We start from the raw sequence: 13,302 nt of genomic DNA on the forward strand, positions 1-13,302 counted from the left end.
TACTGATGCCAAACTTCAACATTTTTACAAAAGAAAGGAGACAAGGAGGCTAAATAACCTTTTTGTGCTATTTGATCAATTTTAATAATGTATACATACTATTCTTATAATTAAACTATAGCAAAAAAAAACTTGAGATGAATTTTTTCTTTCTTTTTTTTTTTTTTGACACAGGATTTCTCTATGCAGCCCCAGCTGGTGGAACTCCTAATATAGACCAGGCTGGCCTGTAACTCAGAGAGATCTTTCTGCCTCTGCCTCCCCACTACTGGGATTAAAGGCCTGTGCCACTAGGCACAGATGGGTTTGTTTGTTGTTTTTTGAATTTAAAAACACAGTGGAACCAGGAATGAAATATCAGCTTTAGCCAGAGTCATGGGGTGGAGTTCTGAAGCCCCTTGCGGCTGTTTCCAGTCTGCAGGCCATCATCCAGTCTTGGGTGACCTTGACCTGTACCCATTGCCTGCTGGGAAACATCTCCCTCCTTCCAGGGCAAAGACCGAAGACCAACATATCAGCACGATTATGTTAGGTCACAAAGTCACAGTAAAAGCCACTCAGCAGTGGCACAGCTGCCCAGATGCCACCTGGAGGGACTGGCTCATGTGGCACCTCATGGGGCAAAGGTGGTGAAGAAGATGTACATCTTGACCAGGAAGGTAGTGACAGAGCCCTGCCGCCACAGCTTCATCTCGACATCCAGGGCAAAGTCCCGTGGCTCTAGGACAGACCTCTGCAGGGATACCACGCCAGTGTAGGCATTGGGTCTGCTTGTGACGAAGTAGCCCTCCTCATTACCCTTGGTGATGGTCAGAGAGATGGTGTCCCCAGCAAAGGCAGGAGCAGGGCCAATGCGGAAGATGTGAGCAGGTACCAGTAAGCCAGTCTGGAAATTGAGCTGGTAATATGTGATGCGGGCTGGCGAGGTCTGGCACTCAGCGATATCCTGGCATGTGGTGCGCTCACACTTCCTGTGAGGAGAGGATGCTTGGTCAGTGGCTGGGCACCCTCACTCCCATCCCAGAGATGGGACAGACCCCAGAAGTTGGCTCAGGAACCATAGGAGTCTAGATATCACTTTACCTCTGGGTCTCAGTTCCCACCATGAGATGGTCTCCCAGGGGTATATGGTTGGCAGTGCCCTGCAAGGGTCCCGGCAGGCCTATCGGCAGATCTTTTTCATCCATGTTTGTTCCTTCCTTTCTTCCCCTCCTATTACACCCCACTTCCTGATACAACCTGATTGCTGCCTGCTGGCAGCCACACTCCACCTGTCTCCTCTTGCAGTGATGGGTGTTGTCACTTCCAAGTTAACAAATTCTGCATCTCCCTCACCTGGTGGTCTGCATTAAGGAGGCCAGATCCCAGGCAGCCCTTGAGAGGCTGAGGGCCGAGGAACTGAGGGATGAGTGCCTGGCGGGATCCTACAAATGCAGGCCAGCAGCCAGATGACAGGGTAGGGACAGGAACAGCTTGATGGTGTGCTCAGGAGGCCCCCACTGGGGGTTGTCTCATGAAGCTGCACCATGAGGCTGCTCTGGCTGCAGGTCCCCAGAACCCCCTGGAAGTAATGAGTAGATCTATAGCAAGGGGTCAAATGCTGCGGGGGGAAGGGGTTACACAGTAGGTGAGGTACGAGGTGTGTGTGTGTGTGTGTGTGTGTGTGTGTGTGTGTGTGTGTAGGGAGGTGAGGCTGTGAACTGAAGTTCCCAGCAAATACTATGTCTGTGTTAAAGATTCTATAAGGTTGATTAACTGATTGATTTCATTAAACTGCTCCCATGAGCATGTTATTTGAGGCAACCTTAATTCATGTTTCTGGGCTGTGGTCATTCGTACCTGGCTCCAGATTAAACTTATTGTCTTGGAGGTGACAGCCCTCTATTCTCTTCATAGTGCTTTACAGGAAGGGGCAGGAGGTTGCCATGGCAGGGACCACCTGCCATTGGGCCTGTGGCACAGGGGCCATGAAGGGCACTGGATCACACCAGAGCTGAAGGCACTCACGTTTCCGAGACACGGACATAGTTTGGTGGGCACTCGAAGCGCAGGCAGCGGAAACCGCCCTGGAGGTTATGGCACGTCTCAGATTCAGAGCAGTTGTGGGTGCCCAGTGCACACTCATCCAGGTCTGGGAGGGGAAAGTAGGGCTGTTAAGAAAGTCCTCGTGACATAGGAACCCAGCCTGAACCACTCCCACCCAGGCTGGAGGCCTGGGTCCCAGATACCGTGTGGTCTAAGAGCATGGCTCACTGTCCAGTCCCATCACCATCACACAGCGGCAGCAGGCCTTGACCACGCTGGCTTCTCAGGTTCTCAGAACAAAGTGCAAGGTGCCCACTGCACAGCAAGTGCCACCACTAACGGGGATGCAACCTGGTGCTGGACTAACTCCCCGGACCCACAGCCACCAACTGAAGGCAGAGCTGCCCACCTGTCCTCCCCATGCCTAAGACACTCTTTCCCTCAGGACACACAGGGGCAGGGAGAGCTAGCCACCGAGACCCACTGATCTGTTCACTGCACAAGCCCACCCGGGCTTCAAGTCCAAAGCTCCTCTTGAGGGGGAGTCAGGGGCCCTCCCACGGCCACCTTGCCTTGCTGTCTTGGCAGGCCCAAAATTTTGTGGTCAGTGGCACTGATTAGAATCATAGCTCAGGGATCCAGCTCAGAGGGAGAGTCAATGTCCCAGGTCCAGTCCATCCCAGAACTATCTCCTCTGTAGCAAATCTGATAAACTGCTAAAGCTGGGGCTTTCTGTGTCCCCAGTGGCAGAGCCACCTCCCCTATCTCCTGACTCGCACTGTGGTGACAGGGGGCTGTCAACCTGCACTAGACAGTGCTGACCTCCCTGGGACTCCTTCCCTACATGCCGGCCTGTGGACTGCACACTTTCCTGTTCCAACCTGCCACCAGACAGTGTGACAGAAATTTGAGGACATCAGCTTGGGTCTCTGAGGCTCATAGACAGTTCCCTGCATCTTCACACCAGGGCAGGGGGACAGGTTCATGGCCAAGCCTGGGAGATTCTATTCTGGCATGAGTGGCAGGAAGCCCATCCTCTTCCTCACCCCAGATCTGGACACGGGACTATTGTCCCGAGCACAGCTGTCCTGAGCACATGGGATTAGTGCTGCTCTCCAAGCACGAGGCAGTTTGCAGAGCCTGGTGCATGCACAGAGCTATCCAAGGCCTGGCGGAGTGGAGGCTGTCCACTTACCCTTGCAGGACCTCCCATTGGCCATCATAGTGTAGCCCTGCTCTGGGCACGCACACTGGTAGCTCCCGGGCACGTTGACACAGCGGAAGGTGCAGAGAATGCCGGCGCCCTGTGCACACTCGTCGATGTCTGCCAGAAAGGGTCAGCTGGTGAGCCTCGGCCAGTCATCCACTGGCACAGCCGGGAATCTCAGGGGCCCATTTACAAGGGAAGACAAAAAGGCTCCAATGGTGCATGTGAACTGCTCAGAGCCACATAGATGATGGGGGCTAAAACTGGAGTGCACCTCACAACAATGTGTGTTACTGATCATGACTCAGGTGCCAGCCCGACTTGGGTGATACACTCCTGTTGAGATCAGGGTCATCATCTCACTTTACAGCAGAGGAACCTTAAGTAAGAGTAGAGAGGCCCAAGGTCCCACAGCAGGAACACTGTAAGCTGGGATATGAACTCAGACTCATCCCAGCACAAGGGAAAGGGGTCCTTGGGGAAGGCAGGTGCCCACCTGTGCAGCTATGCCCATCCTCTGCCAGCTGGTAGCCCTGGCGACAGTAGCACTGATAGGAGCCATAGATGTTGGCACATTCCTGGCTGCAGCGCTGGGCCTCACACTCATTCACATCTGTGGGGATACAGTCTCCATCAGGGTGGATCCTCCCAGCCCATATATTGGGTTAGGCTGGCTCACCAGTATCCTTGTTTAGACAGACATTCCTTTCAGCCACCCATTGGTGAGGGTGGGACCAGGCAAGGAACACAGTAAGAGCAGGTCCTCTGGCCCCAGGACAAAGTCAAGGCAGAGCCTGGTGCTATGCTGCTGGGGACACACAACTGCTGGAACAGATGGCTCTCAAGTCACTTGGGTGCAATACAGGCCAAGAGTTGACACTGTATGAAAGTGGGGGGAGGGGGTTTGCAGGAGCTGGGGGGGGTGAATCAGGAAGGTAGTTCATGACTTCCTCAGAGCATCTGCCCACTGAACATTTCAGAATAGACTGTGCCAGGCCCACACTGGACTTGGGGAGATGGACATGAGCAAGGCAGACAAAATCTTCTGGGAAAGCTAGCTCACATGGACAGAGAAGAGGGGAGGAGAAAGGGTGGTAAATGAGACAGCTAGCCTGCCTAAGTATGTCAAGTGGCAAGGGGAAAGCATCCGAGAAATGGGAAGGGGCTCCTCATAGTGGTCCTGTGGTGGGCTGCAGCCTTAAAGTGGTCAGGGAGGATGTGATCAGAGGAACAGGGGCATGTGACCACCTGGGAAAGGGGTTCTGCAGGTAGAGGGCTCAGCATGTGCAAAGCCCCTGAAGTGGGAGTTGCTGGGTGTTTTTAAGGAACATCAAGGAGGCAAAGGTGGACAGGGCAGAGGGACAGAGGGGAATATAAAAGAGGGCAAGCCATGCCTGACGGTGTCTAATTCCTGAAATCCATGTCATTCACAAAGACATGTATCAATGTGTGGTTTTGTCCGCTCTGCTGGACTAAGCTTCTGGGCAGTGGAATCCAAGCTCAGTTCACCTCCACATCTCCAACACGCAGCAGCGGGAGTGCAGAGGCGAATGTAGGAGCTGTGCCTAGGCAGAATGCTGAGACAGAGGCCCTGCCCACTCCAAGCTGCTCACACCCAACCTGGATGTGGCATGCCCACACTATGCCACCAGTGTCCTGCCACAGCTAAGCCCAGAGGACTGGGAGTCCCACCGAAGTCTCAGCAGATCTGTCTCATGTGGAAGAGTGAGGGAGACAGCGCTAAGAAAACGGGGCCAGAGATGCCATGACCCAGCTTCTCACTGAGCTGCCTCATGACGGCCTTCCCCAGCAGACTGAGCCAGCTGCACTAGGGGCATCTGTGGGGACAGTGTGCCATCATTTCCCCAGCTACAGGCCCATCACACTTGAGAAGACTTGAGCCACAGCCATAGTCCGTGTCCACACTTGGTTTAGGTCAGTGTGTACCTCAAGGCTTATGCCATCAGCAATGTGCAAGTAGCAGCTAATTCTACATTCATACTGAAATTCCTGAAAAGCCAGAAAGATTAGACTCTCCAGGACCTTATGAATTGATGTCATCATCCATGGGAACCATGTGGCCATTGCTCCCTCACCTGAGCTCTCATGGTTGCCTTGTGGCATCTTGGCAGCAAACTCCCTGTGATCACAGTAGGGGCAGAGCCTGTCTGTCCAAGTGGGATCTAGGGCTGCAGTCAGAGGTCAAGGGTCAGGGGTCAGAAGTCAGGGTGGGCAGTACCTTCACAATGCTTGCCATCTGCAGCCAAAATGAAGCCAGCAGCACAGGAGCAGCGGTAGGAGCCAGGTGTGTTCTCACACGTGTGCTGGCACAGGCGGCCGGGTGAGATCCAGCATTCGTTCACATCTGCAGGGGAGACAATGAGAAGCAGGTAGAGTGGGAAACCAGAAGGGAAGTGGTCCAGAAATAGAGGTACCCAGGGTAATGGGTGCAGAGGCAAGGAGGACAAGAGGGTTAGAGCACGGAGGAAGGGGTGGCTTGAAGGCTGAGATCCAGAAGGTCCAGGCCAGAAAGCTGAAGGGACACAGAGGGCAGGCTTTGTTCTCAGGGGATTCGAGACTCCAGCATCCCTTACCGATGCAGGTCCTGCCGAATGCATCCCTCTGGAAGCCGGGCTTGCAGTCACAGCGGTAGGATCCGGGGAGGTTGTGGCACAGCTGGCCCTCACCACAGCGGTGCACACCTGTTTCACACTCATTCACATCTGTGGGGCAGGCAAGCAGGGCACCCTGAGGTCTGGATGGCTCCTCTACAGGGCCTCTTGGGCAGAGAGCTAGATGGGGAGGCTGCATGGATTCAGGGAGGCTCCAACCTTACCCACACACTCAGAGCCATCCTCATTGGCATGGTAACCACGCCTGCAGACCAGTGGGTTCCTCTGACATGTGTAGGAACCCACTGTGTTGATGCAGCTGAATCCCGGGCGGCAGGGCTCCAGCAAGGATGTGCATTCGTTGATGTCTGTAAAAGGGACAGGGTGCTGAAGAGCCTGTCTCACCCACTCCTACGCTCGTCTGACCAGCTCTGGGCCTTCAGCCTAGACCATCCCACCCCTGAACCCTGGTATATGATAGTCCCACCTACAGAAGCCAGAGCCACTAGGCTGACTACAACTGTCCACATCCGTCCAGGGGAACAGCTAAAGCAAGGGGAAGGCAGGCTGCTCGGGGTGACTGGAATGGCAGGCCCCTGCTCTTGCTTTCCAAACAGTGTCTCCAGTACCAATAATACAGTGGCCTGCCAGCTGCTCCCTCAACTCTGCAGCGCTCTCTGTCTCTCTGTCTCTCTGTCTCTCCCTCTCTCTCTCCCTCTCTCTCTCTCCCCGTCTTTCCCCTTCTCTCTCTCTTTCTCTGCCCCATTACCTGCCACACACTGTCCCTAATGTTTCTAGTGCTAGCTTACTTCATTCCTCAGGCCATTGGCCAGTGTTATCTCAAGGAGGCCCTCAAGGGTTGTTAATTATTTATCAGACTACACATGAATTACTGATGTTCTTATGAACATGACTGCCTATTTGGTCTCCTCCCCATGAAACAGCTCAGCCAATGTTATGGCTGCCCTACCTAGAACCCTGGAACATAGGAGGCACTTAGAAACCATTGAGGAGCTGCGTGGGTATGTCAGATCCTCCCCTCCTTGCCTACTCTGGCCTGGAGGATGGTCCCAGGGCCTGCAGGGTCTCAAGGATCCCATGTGCCCTGGGACATGGTGCTGGAAGACACTAAAGGCAACACTTGGGCAGGAAGGGGTCCAGCAATGAGGCTTCTGAGGGAACTCCAGAATCTCGAAGAAGATCTCAGACAGGCAGAACCCCCTCTGCCATTTGGTCTCCTTGTGATTAGCTACTGTTGTCACATAGACTGCCTGTCACCTGACCAGTCCTGTCTCCTGCACACTGCCAGCTCTTTGCCTCTCTCATCGTCCCTTCTGCCGTCTGTGTTCTGACAGGAGCCATGTCAGCAGCTCTGAGGACGTGACCTGTCCTGGCTGTTTGGGAGAAGTGAGTGACATCTCCGACCTTCTCAGGACAATGTGTGACAGTGTGACCAGCATCTGTCACACTGGATGTCCCTACCCTAAGCACAGCATGAAGCTGATCTAGAAGAGCTCAGCTTCACTGAGCTTTGACAGTAAAGGTTCCTGTGGGTTTCACTACAGTCGGGAACCCCGTGACATTGCATCATAGACTATTCTTCCCGTCACCTGGGTCAAAAACATGTGATCTGCATTCTTCCAGTGTGGCCCCACAAGACGGTAAACTGAGGCCTTGAGAGGAAGACCTCCAAGGCAAGCAGAACAGCTACCATTTTGCATATGTCCTAACCACCCACACTCAAAGGATGAAGATATGGAGGCTTGGAGAAGGGGGCAGTCACTTAGAATCACCAGGACCCCAGGAGCAACAGCCCACAGCCCACTTACCCACGCAGTTGCCCTCGGGGTCCTGCAAGAAGCCGTCCATGCAGCGCTGCCGGGCCTGGCAGTAGAAGGAGCCTTTGGTGTTCTGGCATGAGAAGCCTGGCTTGCAGTTGTGTGTGCCTGTCACACACTCATCCACATCTGTCATACAAAGGTCAGGCATCAGGGGTGAGATGCAGGTGGGCCCCATCCTCACATCCAGCAGCTCTGCCACACGTCCCATCTTCACGCCGCTGTAACCTCAGCAGTCACAGAGGTCTGCATTCCGGCAAGGTGGCAGAGCCTAGTCACCAGGGAGGCTCATGTCCCAGGAGTAAAAATGTCATAACCACATGTCCCGAGCTCCTCCATGGTCCCAAGCTTCTCCACGCCCTGAGCTCCTCCATGGCCCCGAACTTCTCCATGCCCCAAAGCTTTTTCATGCCCCGAGCCTCTCCATCCACAAGTTCCTCCATGCCCCAAGTTCCTTCATGGTCCCCACCACTATTCAAAGCATATGAGGTAATTTATGTCATCCTCACAGCAACACAAAGTGCAGATCCTGTGACTAGCCCATCTTCCTGAGGGGGAAACTGAGGCACAGGCAAGGTTTCATTGCTATAGAATGTTAGGCGCAGACAGAAAAATATGTGAGAGAGGAGCACAGGGCCTCAAACCTGGGGCCCTTGCTACGATCCCTCCTCCATATCAGAAGCCTCTACGCTTGCTGTTCCGTAGGCCAAAAACACCCTTCCAGGTAAGTGACCATCACCTGGTTCTCAACTGCACTCTCGATTTCATGGGCCTTATAGATCTGCACTAACGACACACCCTTCCACCTCCCATGGCCACCCTGCCACCTCTATAGCCCCCTCTCCCCCTACCGAAAGGTCACAGAAAGGTCACCTCACACCAGTGCTTCTGGTACCCAGAACCCCATCTGGCATTAAAAGAAGTTTGATAAATACTTAAGAAGCTTTTAAAAAAAACTCTCCTTTTTAGAAAGCTAGAATTTCCCAGTGAAAGGAACATGAGCGGTCTTCCGTGGGGCTCCGTTTCCACATGCAAACAGGGAACTGAGGCACAGGGAGGGGAAAGACTGGCATAGAGGCCAGCAGGTGGTGGGAAGGCCAGGGGCAGATGACAGGGAAGCCAAATGCATGGATGTGGGGGAAGAGACAGAGGTAGGGACATCCCTGGGGTGTCGTCAGTCTGGGGTGCAGATGTAAGGCTGGGCCGCGGCGCGTTCTCACCCGTGCACTCGCCATCTATGAGCGCGTAGCCTGGCTCACAGGTGAGAGACTTGAAGCACTGGAAGGAGCCCGCTGTGTTCATACAGTGCTCGTCCCGGGTGCACGTGTGCAGGTCCGTCACACATTCGTTGATGTCTGTGTGGAGATCAAAGCAGCTGTCACGGCCAACAGGGGCTCCAGGTACACAGGCCTAGCACAACCAGGTACCAGGAGGCAGAAAACCCCAGGCTCGCTGACTTCAGGTACTCACCATGCAGGGAGAAGCACGTGGCTGATGTCCCTCATCCAAGTATCCCTTTCATTCAACAGAGATTTATCACACCCTCTACATGCCAAGCAGGGCTCTCGGCAAGAGGGGTGGGTGAGTGAGCGAGACAGAAACACCTGCCCCTGGAGTAGCCGCTTGGAGATGCTGGCATATGCAATGGGGTTGCTCAAGAAGGCTATGGGGACCACAGCAGGGAGGAGGAGGGCGGGCTGAGGTGTAGACAGGGCAAGCAAGTTTAAGGTAGGGACGAGGAGCACTGTCAGAAGGACGCTTCTGAGCAAGAATGTGAAGAGGTGACAGCGGGAGCCACTCTGACAGTCCAGGCAGAAGGAACAGTTATATGACAGCCCAGGTGAGTTCAGGACCAGCCCAGAGGCAGGTGTGGCAGGAGTGGCTGTAGAGGAGAGAAGAAAATGTGAGCAGATGAAGTTAGGACAAGCAGAGGATGGGAGCCATAGAGGACTCCTGGTATAGGAGTGAGGGCATCCTGGCTGGAGCTGAAGAGCAGTTTAGGAGGAAATATAATTATCCCTAGAGGGATGGTGGCTGGTACCACTGGGTGTGGGAGAGGGCAGGAGCAACAAGACTCACTGATGGGCAGAGAACCAGGAAGTCAGTCAAGCTTTGGGGTCGAGCAGCTAGGTAGATGCCAGCACCTGGGAAGGGGCAGCCGGCTGGAGCAGGTGTGCAGAGAAAGGCCCCAGAATTGTCTGGGGCTAGAGACTGACCTCTGGGCTCACTGAAGGAGCTGAGGGGAGTGGTCTGGTGGCTGAGGTCACTTTAGGGAATGGGTACATGAGGAAGAGGCCACGGATGGACATAGGAACACTCTAGAAATGAGCAGCTGGGAAGAGGGGACAGAGAACTGACACAAAAGGAAACAGAAGTTACCAACCTAAAATTGCCTCCAGGCCAAGGCTAAGGTCCCATGGAGGCTCTAACCAGCCCTGCTTCTCCTGCCTGTACCTGGGAGGTAGTGGCACTAGGCACAGTCTAATTGCTCAGTGCCACATTGGCCAGTGCTTATTCTGTGCCATGTTCCTGGGACCACACAGTGGGTCAGTACAGCCCCTGACCTTCACAAGTGACCACTCGAATGGCTGGATCATGACAGGCAGGGAAGACATAGATGAAGATGTGTGAGGTGCCCGGGGCTCAGCTCAGAGGACTGCCCGCCCAGGACCAATGCCAGCTGCTTCTCGGGGTGCTAACATTTGAGTTGAATCTATGAGGATAACTAGGGGACCAGGTAGGAAAGTGGGGGAGGGAAAGGCCCTTCTAGGAGGAGATGGCATGGACAGGAATGGGGACAGGGAATTGGCGGTTCTGAACAGCCACCACAAAGACTTCGGACTTAGGGCTGGACTGGCCCAGGGAAGCAGACACCCAGGACCCCAGAAGTTTCCCACAACTGGGAAGCCTCATTATTGAACAACAACAACTACCCCTCAGAGGATCACAGAGGTCAGAAAGTTACGAGAACTAATGAGACTTCTTGTGATACGGGGTGGCCTTTTCACAGACGGGGAAATGTCTCTCCCCAAAGGGATGCCACTGGACTGAGTTATGCAGTCAGCAAGGATGAAGTCAGGGCACGTGGTCCAAGCTACACCCTTTCTTCACCGCTTGCTTCCCGCTGCAGGGGGGGGGGGGCAGAGCCGAGGCTGCACCATCTCAGCTCCCCACCGTCCAGTCCAGCTGGGAACTTTCATAAGAGTAAAGCACAGGGGGCGCCTGTGTAGCAGAGGCCACACCCAGTCCCGTCCCCAGTTTCCAAGCCTCAGTGGCTTAGGAACCCTGCCAGAGCTCCTCGCAGGAACTAATGCATCTGACCTCCATGGTGGCCTTCAGAGGCAGACACCATCATATATCTCTTTCTTAGGGGGAAACTAAGGCTCAGAGGGGTTAGTGGATGTCAGCGAAGCCACACTTCATCTTAGCATGATCCTCTCCCTCCCCTGTCTGGGTTACTGCACCACAGTGGAGCAACTGGGGAACCCCCAAGCCCCCAAGAGATATTTGTATGAAACAGGAGAGAGGGCTGACAGTTTTTGCAGAATACAGAGGGAAGAAATAGAGCTTGCTCATAAATCTTGCTGAATGGAATGTAACTTGGCTTCCTTATCCTCGGGCCCATCTTCCAGCTGCTAAGGACCCTGCAAGCACAGGTCTTAGCTGCTGAGCCAGGGAGTGGCAGATGGGAAGACATCCTATGAAGGGGCTCACATGCCCCCCAACAGGCACACACAGACCCAGCCCTCCCAGGAGGAGCTGCCACCGCTGGCAAGCACGTCAGAGGGTCATGTTGTACCACGGCTGCAGCCAGGCAAACATGTTGGCCAGCGCTGCTGCCCAGCAGTACAGAGGAGTAAGAGGACATGTCCAGGCTGGACATGGTCCCCAAGCACAGACAAGACAGACAGGACTCTGGCCGCAAGCCCTGAGCACTCTGCCCAGTTCACACCACCACACCTTTGCCTCAGCTGCCTCCTTGCTGCTCTGTGCCTGTCCTCTTCTCCAAGTCCCGCCCATTCCTGGAAACAGGGGTAGATTCCTCCTCCCCTGGGTGCCACTGGCAAGAATGACATCTGTTGCCTGTGTCCCTGTCATAACACTGGCCAGGCTTTCTGACTTCCCCACTATTGCTGAGATGCCCAAGTCCAGGGCTTTTGTTTCCTCAGTGAGAATATCAGATGACCCAGACACAAGGCAGCATGAAGCCCATCCTTGTCCACAGAACCCCAGAGTCCCAGCCTACACAGATATAGGGAGACAAGAGGCCCAGGCATGTGTGGGCTGACACAGGGCCCACACTCTCCGTGTCCACTGAGGCAAGACTCAGAGTAGAAAGTGCCATCTGTGTGGCTCAGGGCCACACAGCAAATGGATGCTGACCTGGGTCATCTGGACCCAGTACAATTCACTCGCCTTTTGGGAGACTCCAGATAAATCTGTAGGCAATCTAAGTGCCTGAGGTGACAGGCTCCCTGACCCAGGCTGTGTGCACACTGCATATGTCCCACAATCCTCCTGGTGTCAACAGCTTCCAATAGCTGAGAGAAGGCAAGGTCCAGAGCCACTTGGGTCCTGCTTCCAGTCTAGGCCTCCCCACCTCCACACTGCTGCATAACCCTGCTGCCCACATCTGGCAGGGAGCTATCCCATTCGTTTTCTGAATCACAGGCATATCTGGGAACATAGCCACTGAGAACAAGCGGGACAAAACACCGGGACACAAGGGTGTGACACAGAGCGCAGCAGGCCGCTGTGTGGGAGCTCACATGCAAAGGACCGGTCCTTTAGCATGTGGCATGGTGTGGTGGACTGGCGTGGAGCAGCACAGACAGCCGTGACATGAGCGGCAGGCAGGGGCTCCAGCTTACCCACACACTTCCTATGTGCGTTGAGGATATAGCCCTCTGCACAGAGCACTGTGTGGTTGACACAGTAGAAGGATCCCAGGGTGTTCACACAGAACTGTTGCCAGCTACAATCGTGAGTGCCCATCAGGCACTCGTCTTGGTCTAATGACAGCCACGGAAGGAAAAACAGAGGCCGTTAGAGACGCACGGCTGCCAGGGGCACCCGGGGACAGAGAGAGAAAACCAAAACAAAACCCTCAAAAACCCTATGTGTGCCTGTCAGTACGATGGCTGAACCTTGGGCCCAAGTTGAGTTTGTAAAACTCAAGCTGGTAGAGAGCTGACTCCCGCTGCCTAGTAAGAGCAGATGGAGTAAGACTCACGAGAGGGCAAGCAACGGAACATACCACAGGCAGCAAGCTGCCCCAACCTACTCTCTGTAACGCCTGAGTCTGCAGCCGCCAAGGCATTACCAGCAGAAGAGTCTGCAAGTTCAAGGGCTTTGGGGGTCCAGGCTGGCAGCATTCACAGAAGGAGGTGGGGGGGCCTCCTGAGGCTGCCAGGCTAGGCGTTTATGAAGTTTCATTAGAAACCCAAATCTGAAAATGTTTTTAAAATTCTCAGGCTGTCCCAGCAGAGAATTCCATGACTGTTCCTGAGAACAGATTGGGGCAGGCCTTCTCCTGTGTGGGAGCTACACGAGCCCTCACAGATGCTCCTTTGTAACCTCTGACTCCTACCCCTCAGCCCTTCTGCTGGGGAGCTCCTGG

The 13,302-nt window shown here is 54.4% G+C and overlaps 1 protein-coding gene across 2 annotated transcripts in view; it reads right to left on the reverse strand.

Moving 5' to 3' along the window:
- Window positions 1-247: 247 nt before the first annotated feature.
- Window positions 248-13,302, reverse strand: part of Fbln2 (fibulin 2) — a 59,156-nt gene continuing 46,101 nt past the window's right edge. The window contains exons 9-18 of one of the 2 annotated variants that reach the window (XM_038319513.1): window positions 12,554-12,694; window positions 8,903-9,037; window positions 7,674-7,811; window positions 6,069-6,212; window positions 5,827-5,955; window positions 5,472-5,597; window positions 3,729-3,845; window positions 3,221-3,349; window positions 2,008-2,131; window positions 248-971 (exon numbers count right to left, since the gene is read on the reverse strand). In XM_038319513.1, coding sequence (XP_038175441.1) covers window positions 614-971; window positions 2,008-2,131; window positions 3,221-3,349; window positions 3,729-3,845; window positions 5,472-5,597; window positions 5,827-5,955; window positions 6,069-6,212; window positions 7,674-7,811; window positions 8,903-9,037; window positions 12,554-12,694 — 1,541 coding nt within the window. In that variant the 3' untranslated portion in view covers window positions 248-613. The remainder of the gene's footprint in view (window positions 972-2,007; window positions 2,132-3,220; window positions 3,350-3,728; window positions 3,846-5,471; window positions 5,598-5,826; window positions 5,956-6,068; window positions 6,213-7,673; window positions 7,812-8,902; window positions 9,038-12,553; window positions 12,695-13,302) is intronic. The other variant, XM_038319514.2, reaches the window with a different exon arrangement.

This window comes from Arvicola amphibius, chromosome 2, assembly GCF_903992535.2.
Source record: "Arvicola amphibius chromosome 2, mArvAmp1.2, whole genome shotgun sequence".
NCBI classification, from domain to species: domain Eukaryota; kingdom Metazoa; phylum Chordata; class Mammalia; order Rodentia; family Cricetidae; genus Arvicola; species Arvicola amphibius.